Source organism: Syngnathus typhle, linkage group LG4 (genome assembly GCF_033458585.1).
Source record: "Syngnathus typhle isolate RoL2023-S1 ecotype Sweden linkage group LG4, RoL_Styp_1.0, whole genome shotgun sequence".
NCBI lineage: Eukaryota > Metazoa > Chordata > Actinopteri > Syngnathiformes > Syngnathidae > Syngnathus > Syngnathus typhle.
The window spans coordinates 12,021,037-12,043,043 of NC_083741.1; the positions used below are offsets into that span (position 1 = coordinate 12,021,037).

Below are 22,007 nucleotides of genomic sequence, written 5' to 3' on the forward strand. Positions count from 1 at the left end.
ATTTTTCAATAGTCGAAGGGTGTTCAAAAAAGAAACAAACTGAATGAAAGTGAAATAGACAAGGGACGGAATTTCTCCGTTGGTGGCGCCAAGACGCTCGGAATGGAAACTAAAGCGAAGAAGAAGCGGACTGCTGCCCGTTCAAGTTAAAATGGCGAACTTCGAACGCAGCAGGAGAGACCGCCGCGACGACGGAGGTGATATCTGTGCTATTTCAATCCTTTTAACACGCTTTTTAGTTAAGTCTGTGTATGCATTGCTTCCCATATTCCCCTAATCGATTAGAAATATGACACTTGTGGAGCCCATCCGAAAATGTAACGCGTTAACATGTCGTGTTGTTTAGCAAACATACCATCGTATGTTGAAATTGCAAAAAAAATAGTATCCAATCATCGTATTCTGTGCTTATGCGCTAAGGTTACAAGTGACCAAAATGTATTTCAGATAGGTAGCTTTGCTCAAATCTATCTCAAACTGGGCAGTGCACGCATGACCTAAATTTAGACGGTTTTTTTTTATGTCACATGTGGTGGCTACAAACATAGCAGTGCAGGTAATGTTTTATAGCTCTGTAACAAAACCGTTGTTCACCTTGGTGAGTTGTCTTGCCTCAAGCAGGGCCGCTGGAGGAGGGAGGCAGAGTGAAAACTAAGCCTGTCTCTTGTAGCACGGTGGGCGGAGGAGCGAGCAAACTCAAACGCACATCCCAGCATCTTTCATCTGAAGATGAGGACGAAACCCCGTCAGATCCACCAGCGCTTCGCAAAGTATCCAAAATAGGTTTCGGCACGAGCAGCAACACTGGGATAAAGTCAAATCCGATATCGATCAAGCTTGGAGCAAGTGTGAGTTATGGTTTGTTTCTTTGATTGTTTTACTTGTTGCGCTAGCTGGTCGTGAGGGGCAGTCTCATCTTCTGGGGACCTTCTGAGCTTTGTGGTTGGAATCTAGACTTCAGCTTTCCTGTGTAGAGTTTGCATTATTTTCTTTGGGTACTACAGGAGGAAGCCCTCTTGTGTTCTAAAAACATGCACATTCAATCAGTTGAAGACACAGAATTATCCTTAGGTGTGAATATAACTGGGAATGTTTGTCTATACGTTGAGATGAGAAAAGTACTCACATGCCTGGTAAGTAAACAATGACACACAGCCTCATCTTGTATTTTCTTCAGATATAAACACATGTAAGTCCATGTGAATTTAGGCGCCACAAGTCACAGCATATTGGCTAGGGATCACTCTAGCTGACATAAAAAAAATCATAAAAAATTAAGACCAGGCAACAAGGTACCTGAGGCAAAGCAAGATTTTTTTTAAAATTGTATATATTTTTTGGGGGGGTCCTTGAGTGATAACCAGAAAGTGTTTATCAGCTAGGCTAGAGTTCACTCAGCGAGACCCAAATATAGAAAAGCAATACGGAGTTTGTCTTGAGGGAATATGTTGAGGTAATCATGGATGATGCTGTGAAATGTAATTCCCCCTCTTTTCTCACTATTTTGCCTTTAGAAACCTAAAGAGCCCGTACCAACAGCCCCTCCTAAAAAGCTTGGCTTGGCATCCGTCTTCAACGAGGATGATGATGTAAGTACTGGAATGGAAGAATTGCCAAAGACAATTGTACTTTTTAATACTAACTAGACAATCGTGAATGGGGAAACGTTTTAAACATCTGGCCTTCAAATGTGGTGAGCTACTCCTCCCATTTCTGGGTAGGGGTGTAGTCATTAAACCTGTCTCCTTTGCTCTGTAAAACGTCAAAATAGCAAGGTCCTTGATAAATTATTTGCTTGATAGTTTCGATGACAATGACATTTTTACAACAAATTGACACACCTGACTGTTCCTGTTGACATGTTCTCAGAAAAAACACATGTAAAAAGCATGTCCTAAAAGACCACCAATGTAAATGAGCTGATAAAATGTTCTCACCTTGCAGAGCGAGCCTGAGGAGATGCCCCCAGAGGCAAAAATGAGAATGAAGAACATTGGGAGGTACCTTAACAACTTTGTCTTACTTCTGCCTGGTCATCTTTGAACCCCCACATATTTCTTTGGTGACATGATTTCTTTTTTGTGACATCCGTGTCTGAGTGTAGTAAGATGAGTTTGAAATATTGCATTGCTTTGGTATCATTGCGGTGTATTTACTGTCAAAATCACTATTCTCATTGTTAGTCATACTCGGCCAGTAATTCACAAAGTGTAGTATGCGAGCGCCCTCTAGTGGTATTTAGGGGAAAGTCACATAAATTAAATGTTGAGCTGTATTTTATTTTTTATTTTAAAAGTGCATTACTCTTTTTTTTCCAATTCAAGGGAAGTTTCAATTTCCCCTTTAGTGTTCGACAAATGTATAATTAATCATCATAAAACGTAACTAAAATTAGGATCTTACTACAGTGCATTCATTCATTTGTATGTCAAGTCCCGTCAGCTTTTAACATGTTATTTATCTGGAATCCTTTTTAGGGAGACTCCGACATCAGCAGGACCAAACTCCTTCAACAAGGGCAAGCAGGGCTTCTCTGATAATCAAAAACTTTGGGAGAGGAAGCTGAAGGCGCACACAGACAAATAATGAAGCAGATCCTTTTCTCGTCACTCATGGCATCTCAAGTCTCAGTAAAATCCCACCCGAGATCTCTACAAAGGCTTAAATTATTACAGCCCCTGCTTTGACCATGCCTTAAAAGCATGCAAGTCATTTAGTGTTCTCGCCTTATGACCTTACTGCTGAGCAATGGAAAAACACAACCGTGTGCTGAGCATGACATCGAATTGCTAATATGAAAGCCTCATCGCTCCCTTTCCTTCCTGCTACTTCATACATAGCTGGCCAGCTGTTCTTCACCTTTGAGCCGCTGTGCATATACATGTAAATATAAGTGTGATTGTGTTTAGTTTTGCCATTTGTTTTATCTATAGCAGGGTTGCAAAGAGGTGTGGTGACTTTCCATCGGAACTTGACACTGGAATACAGTATTCCAAATAATGGGTATTAATAAAGCAATGGCTCATGACTGCAAATGTTTGGACACTGCTAACGCAAGGTGCCTCTGTGCCTGGTTGTTTTAGTCAGGACACTGCTAAAATATATTTCGCCCAACTATAACTTCCTTATTATGAGCCAACTTTTAAGTTTATAAACTGGTTTGTTCCCTTTATTTCCTGTGGAAAGGTGCCAGCTTGATGCTATTCTAGAATTTTGCAACCCTAATACTTAGATCAATTTGTCATATCCAAGAGTGACTTTGACAGATTCTTTTAGCTAGTTTTTTTTTGTTTTGTTTTTTTGCGCGCGGGCTATCTTATCCCTCACCCTATTCCTCCTCTGTTGTATTTTGGTGTTTTATCACTTTATGAAATTACACCACAATAATGTTTGTTGTTTGTTTAGTAATAGCCCCCAAAATGGAATCATCTGTCTTAAGTTTGAAATCACGCAAATACGTAACCGCTCCCTAAAAAAAATAACCTGCTAATGGTAATCATAAACAAGGAGCACCCGTGAAAAAACAAAGCAAGGAAGCCTGAGGAAGAATAACATAAGTCACTGACACGATGTGATTTTACCTTTCTGTTACCTGCAACTTTGAAATCAACATTATAACATTTAGAATTCACAATTGGTTACATAAACTCTAGCTACACATGAAATAGCGTTTTAACAAACAGTCCAATAAACATTTTGCAAAATGTTTGAGTCATTTCTGTTTGCCATAAGAAATGCAAACACTTGCACCGACACATAAAAACATTGCAGTTTCATTTTAACATTTAACAAATTTTCCCATCTAACAATATCTCTATCTTGCTCGAGACAATACTTCTTGTACTTGACACGCATACACGTGTATTTCTAATTAAGGTTTCATTTTCCGCATTCCCTGACAGTTTATTCACGTCACAAATAACATAAGCTGAATGTTGATGCTTTAAGATTTATTTTAAATCAATCGAATTTCCATCACAATGACATTTTCATGTCATGTACGACTGATTCCTATTGACGAGCACTCAAACGTAAAGTGATCTCAATGCATCTCTATTCTTAAATCCTGGTCTCTAAGATTGTTTCCAAAATGGTCATGGAAAATGACTTCTTACTCTGTGTTTGGGTAAGGCCTTCTTTAGTGACCTCCAGAAATTGCCGGTGGCGCTTTCAGTTTGTCCCAAATTCCAGTCGAGGCTAGGAAGCACCTTCAAGGCCCTTTGGACCACTGAGGGCAGAGGTGAATCTGGCTGTTCAAAACATGCGGAAGTTCTACTTGTCCGTATAAGCAGAATTTTAAGAGTAGAGCTCTGCAACAAAACCTTAGAATACAAAAGAGTAAGTTGTTAGTGGTTTTGCTGTGATTAAATTACATTGTATCAATAGATTAATGTATTGGCTATTGACAGTTTAATTTTCCATTGAATCCGACATTGTAATGGATGACAAGTGAATGTCGTATGTGAACCAGTGGAAAAGATTAAATTTGCTGAAAATACTGCCAATGGGAATTGGGTGGGTGATGAATTGAAGAGGCTCAAGGATAGAGCCATGGGGAACACCTGTGGTGCCTGGGGAGTTTTTTGGTTAGTGTAAGAAGAGTGGATGATTTCTAAATAAAAAACGTTTTTGGTTTTTACCACAATGCCTGTGTGAGTATTTTTCTACTTGCCTGTATTCCTGATTCCAGAACAAACACAGCATTGCTGTTAGACAAATAGTCAGCAGACACAACACAGATGAGTATCTGACTTCTTCGAATTGCATGTACCACATCGTTTGCGTAGGCTACCAAGGAAAAACAGACATCATTAAAAACCATGACTCCACTCATGTGCAGGTGTACTGAAAATTGATCTTCTCACCTCCACCAGGAGGCATGTCCCTCTCCATCAAACAGAGACGATAGCCCCACAGGTCCTCCAAAACCATGGGAATCACCACCTCAGGTGGCCTCAAATTGTCAATAACATGCTCAAGATTGAATGGTTCAAAGGGAGACGGAGAATCTGCAATAGGAATATTTGTTTTTTTTAGTCTCCTCCAACCACGGTGACCTGAAAACCCATTACCGTGTGAGTTTGGACTTGATTGCGCGGAGCGTGTCAAACCTGCCGCCTCATGATGTGGAGAGGTCCACACGTATGAAAAAAAAACATCAAACTCTTTCTCATCTGAAAAAGTAAAGATATTCATTATTTGGAAAAATTACTTAAATTAATTATTTGGAAAAACGAGGGATTTTAAATACATTTCAATTCACAGCTGCTGCCGTCTGTGAGAAACTGTGCAAATGCGATGCAATTCTTGGAACTGTTACCCCCACGCCTTCATTAAAGCACCGCCCCGCGGGCCATTAAAAATACATACAGTATTTATGTATTATGTTTGTATCATATTTATGATTAACATGATAAGTGTCTTTTCATAGTTTTGAGACTCGCCAATGGCATGTAAGACAGATACCCCACAGGTCAAATTTGACCTGATATATACATTTTGTAGCACCTGTAGAAAATATTTTCCTTTTTCTGTGTTTTGGGTTTACTTTACGAAGAAAGTAATTAAATATCGACCTAAAAGAATAACTTTCAGAATATATTGTTTTTATTGCTTTGAAATATCTAAATAGGCTAAATTCGGAAAGGGATGTGCAGCTATACACATTGTATGTCACATTATGTTCCATCTAGGGCGAATGACCCAGTTTGACTATAGACACTTTTGAGAATGCAACTTTCCTGTTGTGGTAGAATTTTGAGTTGATGTGAAACCACATCCTGTGAAGATGAATATCAGCATGCATTGTTGGTAAGTCCGTTGGACATCTACTGATAAATCTACCAATGTATGATGTGTGTGTTGCATTCCCACCTGCATCAACTTTTTCACTTTGAAGGCGTGAAATGTAGATAAGTTGTAGTTCCAACCATTTCACACGCAAAACAATGGCTATCCCAGCAAGTAACAGCAATGATGCAATTGGATAACTAATCAGTGATGGCCATTTTTCTGCAAATAAAACATATTGGTTATATTTTTTGTCTATTAAAACTATAATACTGTACTGTAAATAGTATATTTGGACATTTAAAGGTCCTTAAGTCTACAAGGTTGACCTGACCAACAAACCCTCAGTGTCCATCCACGCTGTAAAATAAACAGCCTCAGCCAAAAGCTCTTCAAGTTTCCAAAACAGATGAGCACATTTTTTTCCTCAAAACATTTTAACGACTGCAGTTGTAACAGTTAAGCATAAAATGTAAATCAAATGCATAAAGTAAAAATAACAGGTTAACTGGGCTGTTGTAAACAGGCTGCTGATTATGGTGGCCCTGGGGTCCAAAACACAAATACGTACAAAAAACAAGGGAAAGAAAGAACAATTATACATTACAGAAGATAAAAATTAGAAAAAAAAAAAGAGTCACGAACAAAAACTTTGCGAACAAGAGAAAAGAAATGCAAAAGCAAGCATACAAGAAAAAAGTATCACAAACAAGAAAGAAAGGAATGCAAACAAAAACAAGTAAATAAGGAAAAAGAAATGCAATCAAAGCATACAAGAAAAAAAATCAATCACCAGGCAAAAAGAAGCAAAAAAATATTATAATAATTGTGGGAAAAATTAAGCAAACAAGATTCAGGGCTTAGTTGATTAGAAATACCTGTGGCAGGATTTTTACTTTCTGGATCTGGATTTGACACCTCTGGTTGTGTAAAGTACTTCAATAAAGTGACAATATAAATAAAATCAGTATACATGTACCTTTAATTTTCTTCTTGAGCTTGACTGTGACATTGCTGATCCCAGCAGAGTTTGAGGCCATGCAAGTGTACGTGTGCTTCAGATGAAGTGCAGTCACCTGCTGTATGAGAGCTTCGGTTGTAACCAAGTACTCTTCAAATGTCACCCTGTTGCATCTGAAAGGCAAAATGGAAAGTCACTTATGTGTCAAAATCAGAAACATGCCCTCAATTATCAACAACAAACAAATGAGCTTGGATTTGTAAAGATAATGACACTTACTGCTGGCTCTCCGTTTGCATCAGATTTCGTTTGCCTCCTTTGTCTCCATAGTTCATGTACCACTGCACTTGTGGTGAAAAGTTGACCTCATAAGGAAAATGTACCAGACAACTCAGAGTGTGGCGCTCCCCTAAAGCAAACAACAAAACACTTTATCATAATATATACATACCTGGGAGAATTTGTGGTTCCTCTAAATGCAATTAATAGTGGTGGTTTCAAGAGTTGGACTAAGTTGAGTAATTCCTCACTAAAAGTCCAGATGCCAAAAGCGCAGCCCATCACTGGGTTTAATGTTACTTCTTGTGCCTAAATGTAATGTGAGGTGATTTCAATTGGATGTACAGTGCTTACCCAACTCCACTTCTTGTGGTGCGCTCTCATCAGGTAATGTAATCCTTGGAGAGGCACTCACTTCTTCAAAGGCTGATGAAAGGACACGTTTATTTATGTATTCATTCATTCATTTAATTCATTTAATTCATTTAATTCATTTAATTCATTTAATTCATTTAATTCATTTATTTATCTATTTATTTATTTATTTATTTATTTATTCATTTATTTATTTCACAATGTTACCTCATTGTACAGTTATATAGAGGGGGGAAAAAACAAACTGACTGAACTCCCACAAATCTCCAAGTTGGCATTTGGGAATTCAGATAATCACATTTTTTACCCCCTCTGCCATCATTGGCTGAAAATCTCAGTCAATGATTGTTTTGCCAATGCAATTTAAGTAGGGATGGGCGATGTATATCAGTGCTCAACTCATTCCTTACCCCCCCCCCCCCTCCAAAAAGCAGAAGGATACTGTCAAGCTGACAAAATAGCTATAAAAATGAAAAATGGTTGTACATTCATTTCATTCATACACCACAGAGTGCACTCACGTATGGCAGTTACAGCAACAGGCCTCCTGAAGGTCCACTGTACTCCTTGCTCTACAAAGTGTTTATCGCAAAAATATCGCCCTGTGTCATGTTGGCTAACTGTGCAAAGCTGCAACCCGCCGTTCTTCACACAGTTGGCACGATGCATTTTTGATATACTTTTGTTACCCTGAGAGAAAGAACACCCGGGTGTTTCCGTTACATCAAATCTTGAATATGTCTGCCTCTGTCTTACCTTGTACCAGGTCACACTTGTGCTAAGTGTACAGTTGAATCCAGGGCAGGGGATGGTCCCTCCTGCACCCGCAATCAGCGTGACAACCGCCTCCTCATCCTTGTAACACGGCAGCCGGTGTTTGTCCATCACCTGCAGATAGAGGAACATTGTGCTGCCATTCGACAACACAAACGGAATCCTTTGGAAATCAAGTGACAAATTGTGAGAATCTCTCTCCTACAGGGCAGTCGGCATAAAAAGTTTGAGTACTACTCTGATACAAGCAAACACACAAATAAGCATGACATTACCCATTAAGTAAAGTGTAATTTCCTGAATGGTTGGCTTGGGTTAGGAACTCCGTACCACAGTCAAAAAAAAAGTCTCCATTTTCTCCTCTTTCCGCTCGCATCTTGTGCCACGTAACCTTGTTGTTGGTGCACGGCATCAGAAACATTTCCCCCTCCACAACTCGATAGTGCTGCTGTATCGTAGTCGTGCGAGGGCCTGGAGTAAAAACATTTCAGGCTCAAAGCATTTACATTTAACATTCTTTTGGCTTCAAAACAAATACCTGTTTTATCACGTTGATTGCTATTCACACAGCATCCCTCCAAGAAAATGGGAAATACCCCAAACAGCAGAATATATCCAGTTTGCATCCCGCTTAAATGATCACATCATGACTTTGCCAGCACTTTCTCTCAAACCTGCACGTACTTTCTGCGTCTTGAATGGTCGAGCAGATGAAGACGCTGAAGTTGGTGGTAGGTACATTACGCAGTGGCTTCCTGTGTCAGTGCACCTAAAATGAGATCATGGAAATTGCTCTAATGTTTGTGCATGCTGAAAACCACACAACACCTACTATGTGAACGACAAAAGAAATTCACAGTGGTGATTTGTGACACTTCTCATTAAGCACGTTGCCCCAAAACAATCAACCTGATGTAGATGGAGCAATGTGTAATTCTCTTGTTATATTTGATGCTTGCATTTCCGTCGCATTGGTTACAAGTTTGCGTTTCCACTTTGTCAAAGTAACCTCATTCTTAAAATGTGCGATAACGTGGGCTAACGTGGGAAATAGTTCAGAGCTGGTGTCGATCAAGGTGGAAATATCAGCCAAAGTTGTGACATTTTCAAGACGATTGCTCCTGCTGGTGTGCCAGCGAGTCAACTCGGCTTTTTATTTGAAGACAGTGGGCCAACACTACAAAGAAGATGGTTAATTTAGACATTCAATCAACAAATTCCTTTATGACAAAAAAGAATCGGCAAGAAGGTCAGTGTGTCCTTTCTATTTCCTTCCCTTTCCCCGCTCGACTCCTCAGCAATCAAGGTCATAAAGCCTATTCCTTTCCCTCTTCCCGTGACATCTTTGCTAATTCCCATTAGCCCGTTCATGGCAGTTCACATCAGATCATCCGCCGGTGTACCGGAGGTTTGCGAGAGCTTCTACGGAAGAACTTCTAAAGGTAAAGCTTTGTTTTTAGTGCACGCTGCCGGGAGACGATAGCGGAGCTTCTTCCAGAAGGTGGAAGAAGGCGGCAGAGAACTTAAGCTCTCCCATGTGACGCAGTGGCCCATCTTCTCAAGGAGCTTGAAGGCCTCTGGTGCGGGCTCCCATTTGTCTTCTTTCACATTCCCAGGTTTGATGACAACCAAGCTCGTCTTGCGTTCCACTAGGGCTGCGTGGATGGCACTCAACAAGCCAGTTTCCAGATTCTCAGCCAGAGGGGAAGGTACCAGGACCACCGATTGACTTTGTTCTATGCAGTCTAGCAGCGCCTCGGATGTAGCTGTGACACACCGACACAATTGTACATTAGCTGTGAATGATTTGACTTGAATTATCGCAACTGGGCTGAAGTAGGATACCTTTTCCTGGTTGTACATCCCGATCAAAGAGGCAGAGCTTATAGCCAAAATGTTCTTCTAGAACATTCTCTAGCCACTTTGTATCGCATGCTTTCAATCCTGTCACTTTGTCGCTCTTATAACACATGAGAAATACATCATAGGTCTTCCCATCTAAAAGTAAACAACACAGGATATTGTATCACAGCGGTTGAGTTTTTCCAGTTAACAATTTGTCAGAAAAGAGGCGTCAAGCAGTTTATTGCTACTTCCAGTTGTTCACTGTTTGACTAAAATAAAGACAAAGGAACCAGCCGCTTAATATGACCTATTTCAAAATCAACATAAAATCTTCCTTTTCGAAACACATTACAACATAGGGAAAAAATAATGGACTTCAAGCATGAACTCTCCAAAACTGGATGATTTTTGATCTTTTTTTCCTCTCTGTTGGAAAGTTACAAAGTATTGTAAAACAATAGTTTGTCCCGTAATTCAAAGTTTACTTGTTGTGAAATTTACTCTGCCAAATATGAGAATAGGCATCAGCATCCATATTGGTAAGACCCTAACAATAACACATTGTTCATTTAAAACAACCATATAATTTTGCATTAAAGTCTGCTAGATTAATGTAGGTACACAAGGCTAATGAATAGAACCTCTGTCGTGGTGTGATAAACTTAAAGCAGACAGTTAATTGAACACAAATGGTGGAGCAGCACATGTAGTTGGGATTAATTACATTTTACTGACAACAAACCTAGTGGACCTATGTGGTTGTAACCTACAAGCTGGCAAGTTAAAGTGTTAGTAAGTCAAAGTACCACTTGTAGAGAATTTCTATAGTGCGCAAATAGTGTAGTTTTATTTTTAAATAAAATAGGCCACCGTTTGACTGACTCTCACCTGAGGTTTTCCTATGACAGCCCAGAGTGTTTCGCAGGAAGAGAATGAGTTCAATTTTGAATTTGACATAGACACTGACAGTTGCGGCCATTATTGCCATGATCACCACAAGGCAGAGTGCTACAGGCAAGTGGGAACCTTGAACTGAAATGAAAAATAAAACACCCAAGACAGAATGCAGACATGATTTAGACGGTTAATATTAAACAGTGGCGGCTGGTCAAGCGAGCTCACTGCGCCACCATGGCATGTTGGCCATGAAAGTGGAGGCGTTACATGTTAAGCAATTCAAACTTAGAACGATCAATCAGTCTTACCTTTTTTGGCCAAGGTAATGGTGACGGCGATTGACAGTGAAAAATATTGCAATTTACAGGTGTAATTATTTGAGAGATCTTCCTCTGTTACTTCTTTGAACACCAAATTTGCAGTGTTTTTTATACCTTCAGTCAAATCTTCCCTGTAAAATGAGATTGGAAGAATAAGATGATCAAACAAATTGAAATGTGTTCATTTATTTTGCATGGCAGTCGTTTACCTTGAATGATTGCAGAAGACTGGGAAGGAGTCATTCTTTTCCACAAATGTGGTGCCACTCAACCAAAACAACAACAAACCGAGGTCTGAATATGATACAGCTTCACATTTAATCACAGCCGGTGAGCCTGAAAAAGCAGTTTGAGGGGGCGGGGGGAAAGTCATAATGTAGTGGTTCACATGGCCAGCGTTGATGCATTGAAAGCTCAGTGTACATTTTGGTGTGATGGCTCTGAACAGGATAAGCAGAAGAAAACGGATAGAATCAATACATGAGTGATGCTTACCCACATCCACATAAATAATCTCTTTTGGCCTTGGGTAGGAGATCACAGCATGTTTGTTTCCTAGGAAAATATCCAATTAATTTGTACACTGCCAAATTTTTGAACATAAAAATCTGCAATCATGCAGGTGACAGATATTTTTTCATAGATTTACTCTGTTTAGGCTGGACGTCCAACTCCAACGTGAAGCTCATGTTATAGATTTGTCCATCAAAGAGGTAAGGCCTGGTGCAGGTGTAGACGCCAGAATCTGTGTCTTCCACACTTGAGAAGTAGCTCTTAACTTTCTGCGCTGACTTGCCCTCCTGCAGGGTTGATTAGAATGTGATGCAATTTCACTCTTCATTCATTCATTCATTCAAATTCTGGAAAATAGTGAAAAATCATTTGAAATACTTTGTGCCAAATGATGTCATAACTGGTGAAGTAGGGATTATTTGAGGGTGGGATGTTGACTTTTGGACATCTCAAAGTGCAGGACTCATGTGTGTAACATGTCATCGAGTACAAAGAGCTGGAAGTCAGTGTGGTGTACACGGTCAGCCTGAACCACAACTTGTCACTTACATTCCTGTCATGTGAGGAAAGTTCAGAGTTTGTCTGTAGGAATTTGGTACACTCAAATACAACAGCGTTTCAAAATGTTAGCCATGATTCTAATTTACCTTTGTGAACACGAGTAGTTGCCCTGATGGTTTACTGAAGCAGTGAGAATGAAAAGGCTCGTGTCAAAAAAAAGGAGACCCATCTGTCTCTGTTCAGCCGGTGACATGTTGCTCAGGTCTATCGGCAGCTTGCTCTCACTGGTCCATATTACTGGAGCGTGGTCAAAACGATGAGATGCTCGTCGGCACTGCAGTACAACCATCTCACCTGCCTTGACGTAAATTTCCTTTGGGGGGCCCGCCACACCCCTACCTGTGGATTCAGAGTTTCTTCATCTCAAAATGTAAATCACATGTGTCAATATCCAGAATGTGTGCCAACATTTTAAATTGTCATAAGTAACTTTTCTGTTACCAAACCTCTTTTTACAGTAACTTGAACAATTGTTACACATGTTAGTCTCAGGTGCCTGAGTATCTGTTACAGGAATGTACCAAACACAGCAAACTATATATCATAAAATGATGGTTGAGCTCACCATGTAAAATAAATAATATATTGGTGGTTAAATTGTCTTTCAATGCTCGAATGACCCAACTACAATGCACAACTCACAAAAAGTATTGTGAATGTTGCTGTCCAGCAAGAGAATATTAAGTTTATATATATTAAAAAAAAAAAGAAAGTACTATAGACATATCACACATTTGCATTCAGAGGATTGGAGAAGTTGAAGTCACCAACAAATGCATTTTAGGTTCATCTGGAGATTAATGTCTCCAAATTCCCCTTTTTGTAAAAAGTGTCGTCTTATTTGTTCACTGACCTGTTGAAGATGCAAGTAGTAAAAGGATTTGGAAAAGAGACACCATCGCGATGAGGAAGGCTGTAGCAAATGTGACTCCTAACAACTTCCTTTCAAACACGGTGAATGGTTTCTCAGAACATTTGTCTTGAAATGAAACTGAAACTTACAGAGGGAGTCTCAAAAGCAGATATCCCATCGTTGTAATGTAATGTATATTATTTGGGGAGAAAAATAGACAAACATGTGATCTGTTTGCTTTTATGTAGGATTACAGAAACGTTAACGGTAAAATAAAGAATCAGAACCTTGTCTGCATCACTTTTTCATCCATTATTTCTACTATTTTATCAAAAGGCAGAGACTTTAATTGGCATACTTATTTTTCTAGTTGTTTTACTTTGAAGCGGTTATGTGTTTTCATTGTGTGCGCCATGAAAGGTTTTTGGGTTGCCACTGTGTGAAATACCATCTTTTACTTTTCCTAAGACAAGCTACATGCAAGATTTAAGATCTTAAAAGCAAACACAGGATATGTTTAGCTTCTGCTTGCACTTAAGTGCTACAGAGGGAAAGTCAAACTGATTTCTTTCACTTGGACTCCGAGGGGTCACTGTTCTATAGATGACCCTAACGCACCATGATGGAACCTGATAGTGCCCCAGTGCATTATGTAAAACAAGGATGTAAAACAAGAGGGCCTCAGTTGGCCCCCCCGGCAGCTCACAAAGGATGGAGGCGGGAAAACAAAACAACACAAATCATTGCGTGTTCAATTCATGTCATTATACGTAGGTTTTGAAAATGAAATGAAGTCCACTTTCTTGTGGGAGGACTAAAGTGGATTTTTCAGGTATCTGGACTCGCACCCTTTTTTTAAATTTTTATTTAAGTATGGAGTTACTCTATGTATGTGTGTGTGTGTGTGTGTGTGTGTGTGCATACATGTGTTTGTGTGTCGTTTGCCTGACCTTGGTAATTTTCGAATCAATCTGAAGGCACTGAAATATTTCAAGAATGAGAAATGTCCTCCAAAAGAGGACCCACCCAGACACACATCACGCACACACGCGCAAGCACACACGTTGCACACTTCGCACACACATGCGCATGCACACGCACACACACACACACACACACGCGCGTGCACACACACTCACCAATTCCCACATTAATGATGGAAATCTATTGTTATAAAAGTGATAGTCTCATGGAGAATAGGAACATTTCTTCCTTGCCAAACTGACGTCAGTTTAACAATATGAGAAGATCTGATCTTCGCCTCGACTCGTACTGTATTCTGCATGTATGTAAGGCTTATAGATGAACCCAAAAATAACACCAAATGATTATGTTAATTATGTTACGTGCAAAACAACAGTTATTTGATACTTGAACGGACCAATAAATTCTAATTTGACATCGTGAGAGCAGGACGACGCCTAACAATAGATCAGCAGTGTCATCAGCAGTTTAGACATAGAGATACAGAGACTAGAAGAGACAGAAGGTATAGAAGTGGGCATCCTTGGAGCTTTTCAAGGATCAAACATCTGTTGTTGATTTTGCCATTCATTTATTTGTAACGCTACTCTGTACATTAAGGTCGAATTAGGTTCACCTGTAAAGGTGAAAGGGAATTTTAGGTTCGTCCTGATGTTTAATCCAAAAGCCCCATATTCTCTAACTTTTTTATGAGTAACATAATTTGAGGTTATTTTGTTTTAAATTTAGGCAAGGATTAGAGTTGGGCTGTAAGAATGATGGAATGTTGACGTAAGTGGAAACAATTTTTTTTTTTTTAAAGGCATTGGGAAATGTGTTGGCTATTCAAATAGTATTGTTCTTCCAAGCCAGTACTGACTCATTGGTATGTTGGTGAGTGCACGTAAACGCTGCTTTTTGCCAAATAGCCCCTATGTGATTAGAAATTAGGATTAACGTAACAAGAAGCCGTCATTATAAACCAATTAGGAAAAACTTTGTGAGGAATGTTTGCAAACAAAGCTCTTTTTAAAATCAACTCAAGATTGACCTGTCAGTGATGATCAACGTTTTCAGTGAGACTTTTTCCCACTGTGATGAAATGACTCAAATATTAGGCCAAAAGGTCCGGAGAGAGCCACGCCTGTTCGCTCAGGCCCATAAGAGCATGTCTGACACATTTCAACATTAGTGCACACACAGCCTCGTTCTCTCACATGTACACAAGCACACACACGTCCAGAAAGCACCATGTGTCACACACATAAAATATTCTCCTACGAATGCCTCCACCTATCCTGTTCCTCTTCCTGATAAGCTACTTCCTAATGTCAGTTTTTTTTTTTTTGTTAACGCAACACACATAAGCATACCAAAAAAATAACCAATTAATAATTTTTGAGACATTGTTTATATTTGTCCATAGCAGTCTCAGTCAGTTTGTCTGCACTGTCGATTTGAAATAATGTCCTGCTTGTGAGAAAAAAGATGGAAAATAAAATTTGTCATCCCATTAATCGGAAAATTTATATAATTGCCAGATTATTTGATTACTAATTTTGTTAGATAAAATAATGTTTTAGTGAAACATTTTGCTATTTAAATTAGCCGTGCATGTGTTGCTTTTACTGAGAGTCACAAATTAACTAAGCACAATTTGCTTCTTAATCTTCCTTTAGTTTCCTCAAAGTGGTCATGTGATTGATAGTTTCACAATTCTTGACAACAAGAGAGTGACAACAGGTGCTAAGAAATGGTTCAAATTTGTTGTAGTTGAAAGATTGATGGATTTTGGAATACATATTGGTTCACATTATTATATCAAATATCGTAAATAGCTGTGAGCCTGTTTATAGACCGAGCAAGTGCTCCCGTGGGTTTCAGAGCACTGAAACCATGTTATGGATACAAACCACTGATCATATGTGGTTAAAACACAATTTATGGTGCTGCAAAAAATGTCCACTTGCCAAAGACTCTTTATGAAGTAGCAAGACTCACTTTCAGTCTCATGACACACGTGCTCGCCAGGCACACACACACAATTTCAGGAATCTTCGTCATCGGTTTACGATCGGCTGCATTACATTAGCGTCGTTCCATGTGCACTTGTTCGCATGTGCACGCTTTATTGCCAACTGAGGTAAGAGAGTCAAAGTGAGGTTTTGTGCAGTTTGATCACACTTTCTGTGGGTGGGGATGGTCGAGCTTCAATGCTATCCAGCTGTAAGGGGACCAAGGTAAAGCTCATACAGTTGTGTCAACATATATGGGAAAGCTATTAAAGCATTCTTTCGAGAGACAAATCAGTGCTCGAGTAAAACCAATGTCCTACAAGACTAATTGAGTGAGGTCCTGTGTGTGCGAACGTGTGTGTGTGTTGCTTGATAAATGGCAGTGACTATAAACCTACGATCAGCGCAATCCAAAAACCAGATGGATGCTAAATTCCAAATGTTTACCACTCCTTCAAACATTAAGCACGGTCAAGGAAACAATCCGATCTTTTTGACTTGCCAGTTACTTAAACCTCATTTATTGACATACAGGGACCCCCCCCCCCCTATTTTTTTAAGTATAACCCCCGCACACATACACACAAACCCTTGACTTATTATAAAACATTTTTAAGTAATACTTAGAGCCTGTTTTCACTCTTTCACGCTCAAGAAACAGCAGGCTATTGTATATCATCACGTTGAAGAAACAAAGACTCAATTTCACAGTTCCTTAAATAAGTTCCATGAATAAATGACATCCCCCTAAAAAGGTTGCCTTAAGATGCCACACACATTCTTAATTTTGTCTCAACATAGTTGGCAAGATGCTGCAAGAAAAAATGTGAACCCAGGAATAATGATTCTGGATACTGTAAAAAAAAACAAGCAAACAAAAAAAATCAAATTGCTTTAGAAATCTGTAACATAGAAATGGGGCAAGCATCAAATGGCCATATGGCACTCGCATGTTACCAGAAGTAGACCTGAAAAATTAACTCATAAGGAAATACCCTGATGGTGTGATACCGAGTTAACCATCAGAACAATAACCACAATGTTATAACAACATGGAAAACCCCTTTCTCAGCATGACGCACAGGTCTCCTACGAAGAGTACAGCCAAGTCCACCATTTCCCAAACGGAAGTGCTAATTAACCCAAAAATCTCCACACTTCCTGCTGGCTAGCAATTATGCCCTGTATGATTGAGAGTTACTACGGTAACTGTTATTTCATGTGTGAGAAAGGGTGTGTGGGTGAGAGAGGTGGAATGATAGCAGACACAAAGGCAGACTACGGCAGGAAGTCTTCAATTAGTTCTGTTACCCAGAGGCGTCATGGCCACCTGAGGGCCATTGGAAACAGATGCTTTTGGGATACAGCCAAACTCTGAGGTCCGTTGTTCTCCAGAGGTGCAAGTGTTCACACGTTGTGCCTAAAGTGAATTCAGCAATTTGTTTTTAGAATCATTATACATACATTAGAAGATAAGTGTCAAAACATGGAAAGACTGATAACTCTTACTGAATAGAGAATTTGTTCATTCCAATTTGTGTGCTGGGTGCCGACTCCCTTTTAACATGAGTTTGAATGTGAGTGGTTAATTACCAACACAGTTGCATTCCTATTTATGAGGGGGTGTGCACACTTGTGCAACCACATTATCTGGTATTTTTATTTCCAGGTTTCATTTTTCTTTTTTCATTCAAGTTGTACAGGTTTCAGGTCAACATTCTGAAAAGAATGATCTTGGACTCATTTTTTTAATATCACACGACGGTTGAACAAGGGTGTGTAGAATTTTTATATCCACTATATGATTGGCTTCATAAAGATTGACACTGCTCTACACTGCCCACACACAAAACATGACTTAAAAGATACGTAATGGAAAGTGTGATGCAGACACACTGTAAACACAACGATCAATAATGGCATGAAGCAATAAATAAATGAATAAATAAATAAACAAATAAATAAATATTTGAATCGAGAGAAGATTTGACACAACATTTGGCAACATAATTAAAAAAATGAAGGTGACTCATTGACCTCAAAATCTAAGGTACCACCATCACATTTCCGACAAGCGCAAAAATGGATGTTGCACATTATAAGTAGAGATACTGGTAAAAACTAAAGTGCTGATGATGCTATTTTCCTCACTAGTGTGCTGACACTTCATGTTCAACATGTGTCACATGTCACCATCACCTTGACCAGGATGGAAGAGTGGGACTTTTGAACAGCACACACCGGGGCAATAAGCACAAGTGGAACAATAAGCGCCATAACAGGAAACGTGCAGGCTAATATCAGTCATTGTTCTGCTTTGTCTGACTCATATGGTGTCCACTGTGGAAGAAACACAGGTGACATAAACATAATCGCTTCTGTGAATGTTCTTTTTTTTTCCTGATCTAAAGCAACTAATAGGAAAAACAGCGTCCCTCTAAGCTTTGTACTGACATTCCCTCACCTTCATCTGGACAGAAATAATCTCACAAATACTGTCAGTTAGGTCCGATTAAGTTTCCAATGAGGAAAATTTCCTGAATTTCCCGTCTTAATTTTTCATGGAAATTTAACCCAAACTTTCCTGAAGGTTACCGTTGACATTTTTGTTTTTGTTGTAATCAGGTGTTTGCCCCACACACCCACTGCATGACTTGATCCACCATAATTACTGCTATTTAATTCTGTTGGGCAGATAGACTGCACTTGACTCATGGAGAGGCTTTCCCTCAAGGATTGCTGAAAGCTTCAGTGCTGGAAAAGGAGACAGAAGCAACCACAGTCACTGACTCAGGCTCCAACTTGGATTAGTGGGTAGACTGCTGAAATAAATCATCTTTCTGCTGTGGCCTAAGCAAGCTCCAACGGGTCATAAATAATCGTGTTCCATTCCGCCTTACACGCGAGTTGGAATTGAGTTAGAAATGACATAAAATTCCCTTTTGTCAAATACAATCTAACTAGCATGAAGTAAAACGCTTTTCTGATTTATAATGGAGTTAAAGTTAATTAAAGTGCAACAAGCCACACATCATATTTTAAATAACCACACACCAATCAATCAAATGATGCCACACAACATGCTCCCCACAATAATGACCCAAGAAAGGCTCAGAACCTAAGTCTCCAGTCAACTGGAGTCTCGCCCAGCTCACCCTGCAGTATACGCACGTACATAACCCAGACAAAAAAAAATACAAAATAAAATCATGAAGCCATCCAGCCATTTACTATTTTAGATCAACTGAATTGGATTCACTGGAGGAAAATTATTTGAGGAGGCAGAATAAAAATGACGGTCAACTTGAATAGTTGCTAATGCATTGCAATTATGCGTCGCCACTCGATGTGAGTGTGACAGAAGATTTATGATAACATATATTATATAATAAAGATATTACATTATATAACTCTATGATCATTTCCAGGAACCTTTCTAATGTGTATTTTCACATTATAAGTTAGCATCAGGCTAATGGATTTATTATCAATTACTTGGTTGAAAATGATGGCGTTTATTTGCTTTTGTTTTATGTGTCATATTTACAGTAATCATCTATTAGAAGTGACAAATGAAAAGCTTAAAGCAAGCACCCTTCACACTTCAAATAAATAAATAAATAGATATATAATGCTGGAGTGGTTACCTTGTCTGATTTCCATGCAGGCAGCCTCACTTCCAACACTTCTCACTCGCAAACCTAAAAAGGGGCCAAAAAATTAATGCAAATATATGCAAATGTAAATATTAATACTTACAAAATGTCTTGGCACACATTTACACACTACTAAGAATTGTGTGCATTATAATGTCATTTTAGAATGTGTAAACATTTGTAAAAGCACTGAGCCACTTCAAGTACTAACCAACACAGCATGCTTCCATTCTTTCCCACTAAAATTATAGACCGGGCGCTTCACAGTAACAATAACAGTACAACTGAGAGTATTCATCAATAGTCCGTTATACAAGATAATCAGCGTACGAAATAAACACAATATTTTCAAATGTGATGTTCATGTTCAAACACACTGTGTTGTTGTGCATCTTTCATCAGTGAGTCATTTTCCAAAGGGGCAGGAAGTCACATGCTGAGCTCTGCCAAGCCTTTTACTCATTCGTGTAGTCCAAAAAAGGCCATATTGCAGGGGAGGGTTAAAATCACTCAATTAACAAGTGATCATTCATGTGTGGATGAAACGAATGCATCATGATGGGGAAAACCCCAAGAACGCTTGCTAATGCGAGGATCAAAATTTGGTACACTTCCAAAATGACAATGCTCCTTCCCCAAATGAAAAACATCACTGGAGCAATAGAAAAAAAAACTCCTGCAGTCAGTAAACATTGAGACTGTACAAAGTCTCCTAGTGAGTATCCTTATTTTATATTTATCATGTAACAGTCATTTAAATTCAAATTGAAAGTGAATGACAAGTTCGTAACCTCGACTGCCAAGAAAATTCCTTGCGTTATTCTGTAACTGATCTGTTTGAGCAAACACAAATGTTGCCCTTCAAATACCATTCATAACACGTCAATATGAATAACAGTGTATGTCATCACTAGTTAATGAAAAAAGAATCATGTGGGTTTTTCTCGCATGAAACTCACTCACACACACAAATCTCGCAATTTATTTTCATGGGAAAACACTGAACAAACAAACCTTTGCAACAATGTAGCAACAAGAGTGAGTACACACCAAATTGACATCAGAAAAAAAACAATTGGGCCCCGTTTGTACATTTTTGGTGTACTCGTTTTTGTTGCCACTGGTTTAGACATTATTAGCTGTGTGTTAAGTTATTTTTTAGGGTCCTGAAAATTGAGACTGTTATACAAGTTGTACACTATGGTGTACATTTTTGTTGCCTGTGATGACAAATTGATGGCAATGAGTTGCACTTTGACAGTGCATTTTAATTGTTATACAAGGTGTACACTGACTATTTCACATTGCAGCAATGTCATTTCTTCAATGTTGTCTCATATGAAGACGGAAAATGGAGTGTCCTCGATTTTTCCGACATACGTGCTTTTCAGTGGACAAGGAAGATACGAGGAAACAAAAACACTGTACCCATCTACGAGTTCTCACAATGAAAAAAAAAAAATCAACTATAAATTAGCATAAAGCATTGGTCGTGTTTAGTATACAGCTGACAGTGTTTACCTTTGGTCGTGAGGGATTAAAAGTTGTATATGAAATGGAGTTTGTGTTGTACGTAGGTTCCTCTTGGACTCGCCCTGAGACTTGGCCCAAGTTCCCAAACATTTGACAGCAAAGAACTTCTTAAGGCCCTTTGTGGTGATCTGCTGGAGCCAAACAGCTGTTTTGGGTCCTTGAGGGAAGGGAAAACAAGAAATGAGAACGTGAGAGGCACAAATTGGGAAAACAAAAAGGAGAGGAGAAGGAAGTAAAGAGCGCGGATACCATATATGAGGGTGTCCATACTTGTTTGATTGTGTCCAGGGGCCAGAAGCATGAGTGGGTGGAATTTAACAATTAACATGGACAGTCGTCCGGGGAATGCGGGTCTCCGTGACAACAGTGGGCACAGCCAAACACATGGGTTCTTTCATAACCATCTCTAACACAAATGGCTTTCTCACAAGCAGTGAGCAATGCTTGTTTATGAAAAGCCTTTTCCCTTCCACTTCAAATATGGGGAAGTACTTGACATATATCTTGCATACATGACGTCTGGAGGTAAGCGCTGATAAGGAACTGGCAGAACTTCAAATTCACTTTCAAAAGTGTGTGAGTGTGTATGTGTGTTGTAGGATGGGAGGGGTTGGGGGTTATTGAGGGCAGTGTTTGCGCCAGCAGGTCCACCCTAGAAAGAAGACGTAATCA

The 22,007-nt window shown here is 39.2% G+C and overlaps 3 protein-coding genes across 8 annotated transcripts; 1 reads left to right on the forward strand and 2 right to left on the reverse strand.

Moving 5' to 3' along the window:
- The first annotated feature begins 30 nt into the window (after positions 1-30).
- LOC133152899 (PEST proteolytic signal-containing nuclear protein-like) lies at positions 31-3,704 on the forward strand. The gene is made up of 5 exons (XM_061276864.1): positions 31-197; positions 622-848; positions 1,515-1,589; positions 1,945-2,000; positions 2,478-3,704. Exons 1-5 carry the CDS (start codon positions 152-154, stop codon positions 2,584-2,586), a joined length of 513 nt encoding a protein of 170 aa, XP_061132848.1. The 5' UTR covers positions 31-151; the 3' UTR covers positions 2,587-3,704.
- LOC133152893 (interleukin-18 receptor accessory protein-like) lies at positions 3,312-8,930 on the reverse strand. 6 transcript variants are annotated; one of them, XM_061276849.1, is made up of 12 exons: positions 8,718-8,930; positions 8,455-8,650; positions 8,162-8,342; positions 7,927-8,095; positions 7,385-7,456; positions 7,031-7,160; positions 6,770-6,924; positions 5,875-6,012; positions 5,073-5,174; positions 4,866-5,009; positions 4,673-4,788; positions 3,312-4,322 (listed from the first exon to the last, which is right to left on the reverse strand). In XM_061276849.1, exons 1-12 carry the CDS (start codon positions 8,803-8,805, stop codon positions 4,095-4,097), a joined length of 1,719 nt encoding a protein of 572 aa, XP_061132833.1. In that variant the 5' UTR covers positions 8,806-8,930; the 3' UTR covers positions 3,312-4,094. The 6 variants fall into 6 exon arrangements, with proteins under 6 accessions (XP_061132833.1, XP_061132834.1, XP_061132836.1 ...); XM_061276850.1 differs by having other exon boundaries at positions 8,162-8,315; positions 8,718-8,928; XM_061276852.1 differs by having other exon boundaries at positions 8,162-8,293; positions 8,510-8,627; positions 8,718-8,859.
- Positions 8,931-9,274: 344 nt separating this feature from the next.
- LOC133152895 (interleukin-18 receptor 1-like) lies at positions 9,275-14,011 on the reverse strand. The gene is made up of 10 exons (XM_061276856.1): positions 13,169-14,011; positions 12,402-12,654; positions 12,133-12,307; positions 11,891-12,041; positions 11,737-11,796; positions 11,451-11,577; positions 11,230-11,372; positions 10,913-11,056; positions 10,025-10,177; positions 9,275-9,945 (listed from the first exon to the last, which is right to left on the reverse strand). Exons 1-10 carry the CDS (start codon positions 13,212-13,214, stop codon positions 9,602-9,604), a joined length of 1,596 nt encoding a protein of 531 aa, XP_061132840.1. The 5' UTR covers positions 13,215-14,011; the 3' UTR covers positions 9,275-9,601.
- Between the last annotated feature and the right edge of the window lie 7,996 nt (positions 14,012-22,007).

Excerpts from the sequence above, each read along its gene's own strand:
- LOC133152899 (XM_061276864.1), top strand. The coding sequence starts at position 152 with ATGGCGAACTTCGAACGCAGCAGGAGAGACCGCCGCGACGACGGAG. Across the intron at positions 198-621 it reads AGACCGCCGCGACGACGGAG|GGCCGCTGGAGGAGGGAGGC; the intron begins GTGATATCTGTG and ends TGCCTCAAGCAG. Across the intron at positions 2,001-2,477 it reads AGAATGAAGAACATTGGGAG|GGAGACTCCGACATCAGCAG; the intron begins GTACCTTAACAA and ends AATCCTTTTTAG.
- LOC133152893 (XM_061276849.1), bottom strand. The coding sequence starts at position 8,805 with ATGCAAACTGGATATATTCTGCTGTTTGGGGTATTTCCCATTTTCTTG. Across the intron at positions 5,175-5,874 it reads AAGTGAAAAAGTTGATGCAG|ATGAGAAAGAGTTTGATGTT; the intron begins GTGGGAATGCAA and ends TTACTTTTTCAG. Across the intron at positions 4,789-4,865 it reads GGACATGCCTCCTGGTGGAG|CCTACGCAAACGATGTGGTA; the intron begins GTGAGAAGATCA and ends TTTCCTTGGTAG.
- LOC133152895 (XM_061276856.1), bottom strand. The coding sequence starts at position 13,214 with ATGGTGTCTCTTTTCCAAATCCTTTTACTACTTGCATCTTCAACAG. Across the intron at positions 12,308-12,401 it reads AACTACTCGTGTTCACAAAG|GAATGTAAGTGACAAGTTGT; the intron begins GTAAATTAGAAT and ends CTCACATGACAG. Across the intron at positions 11,057-11,229 it reads CATTACCTTGGCCAAAAAAG|TTCAAGGTTCCCACTTGCCT; the intron begins GTAAGACTGATT and ends TTTTCATTTCAG.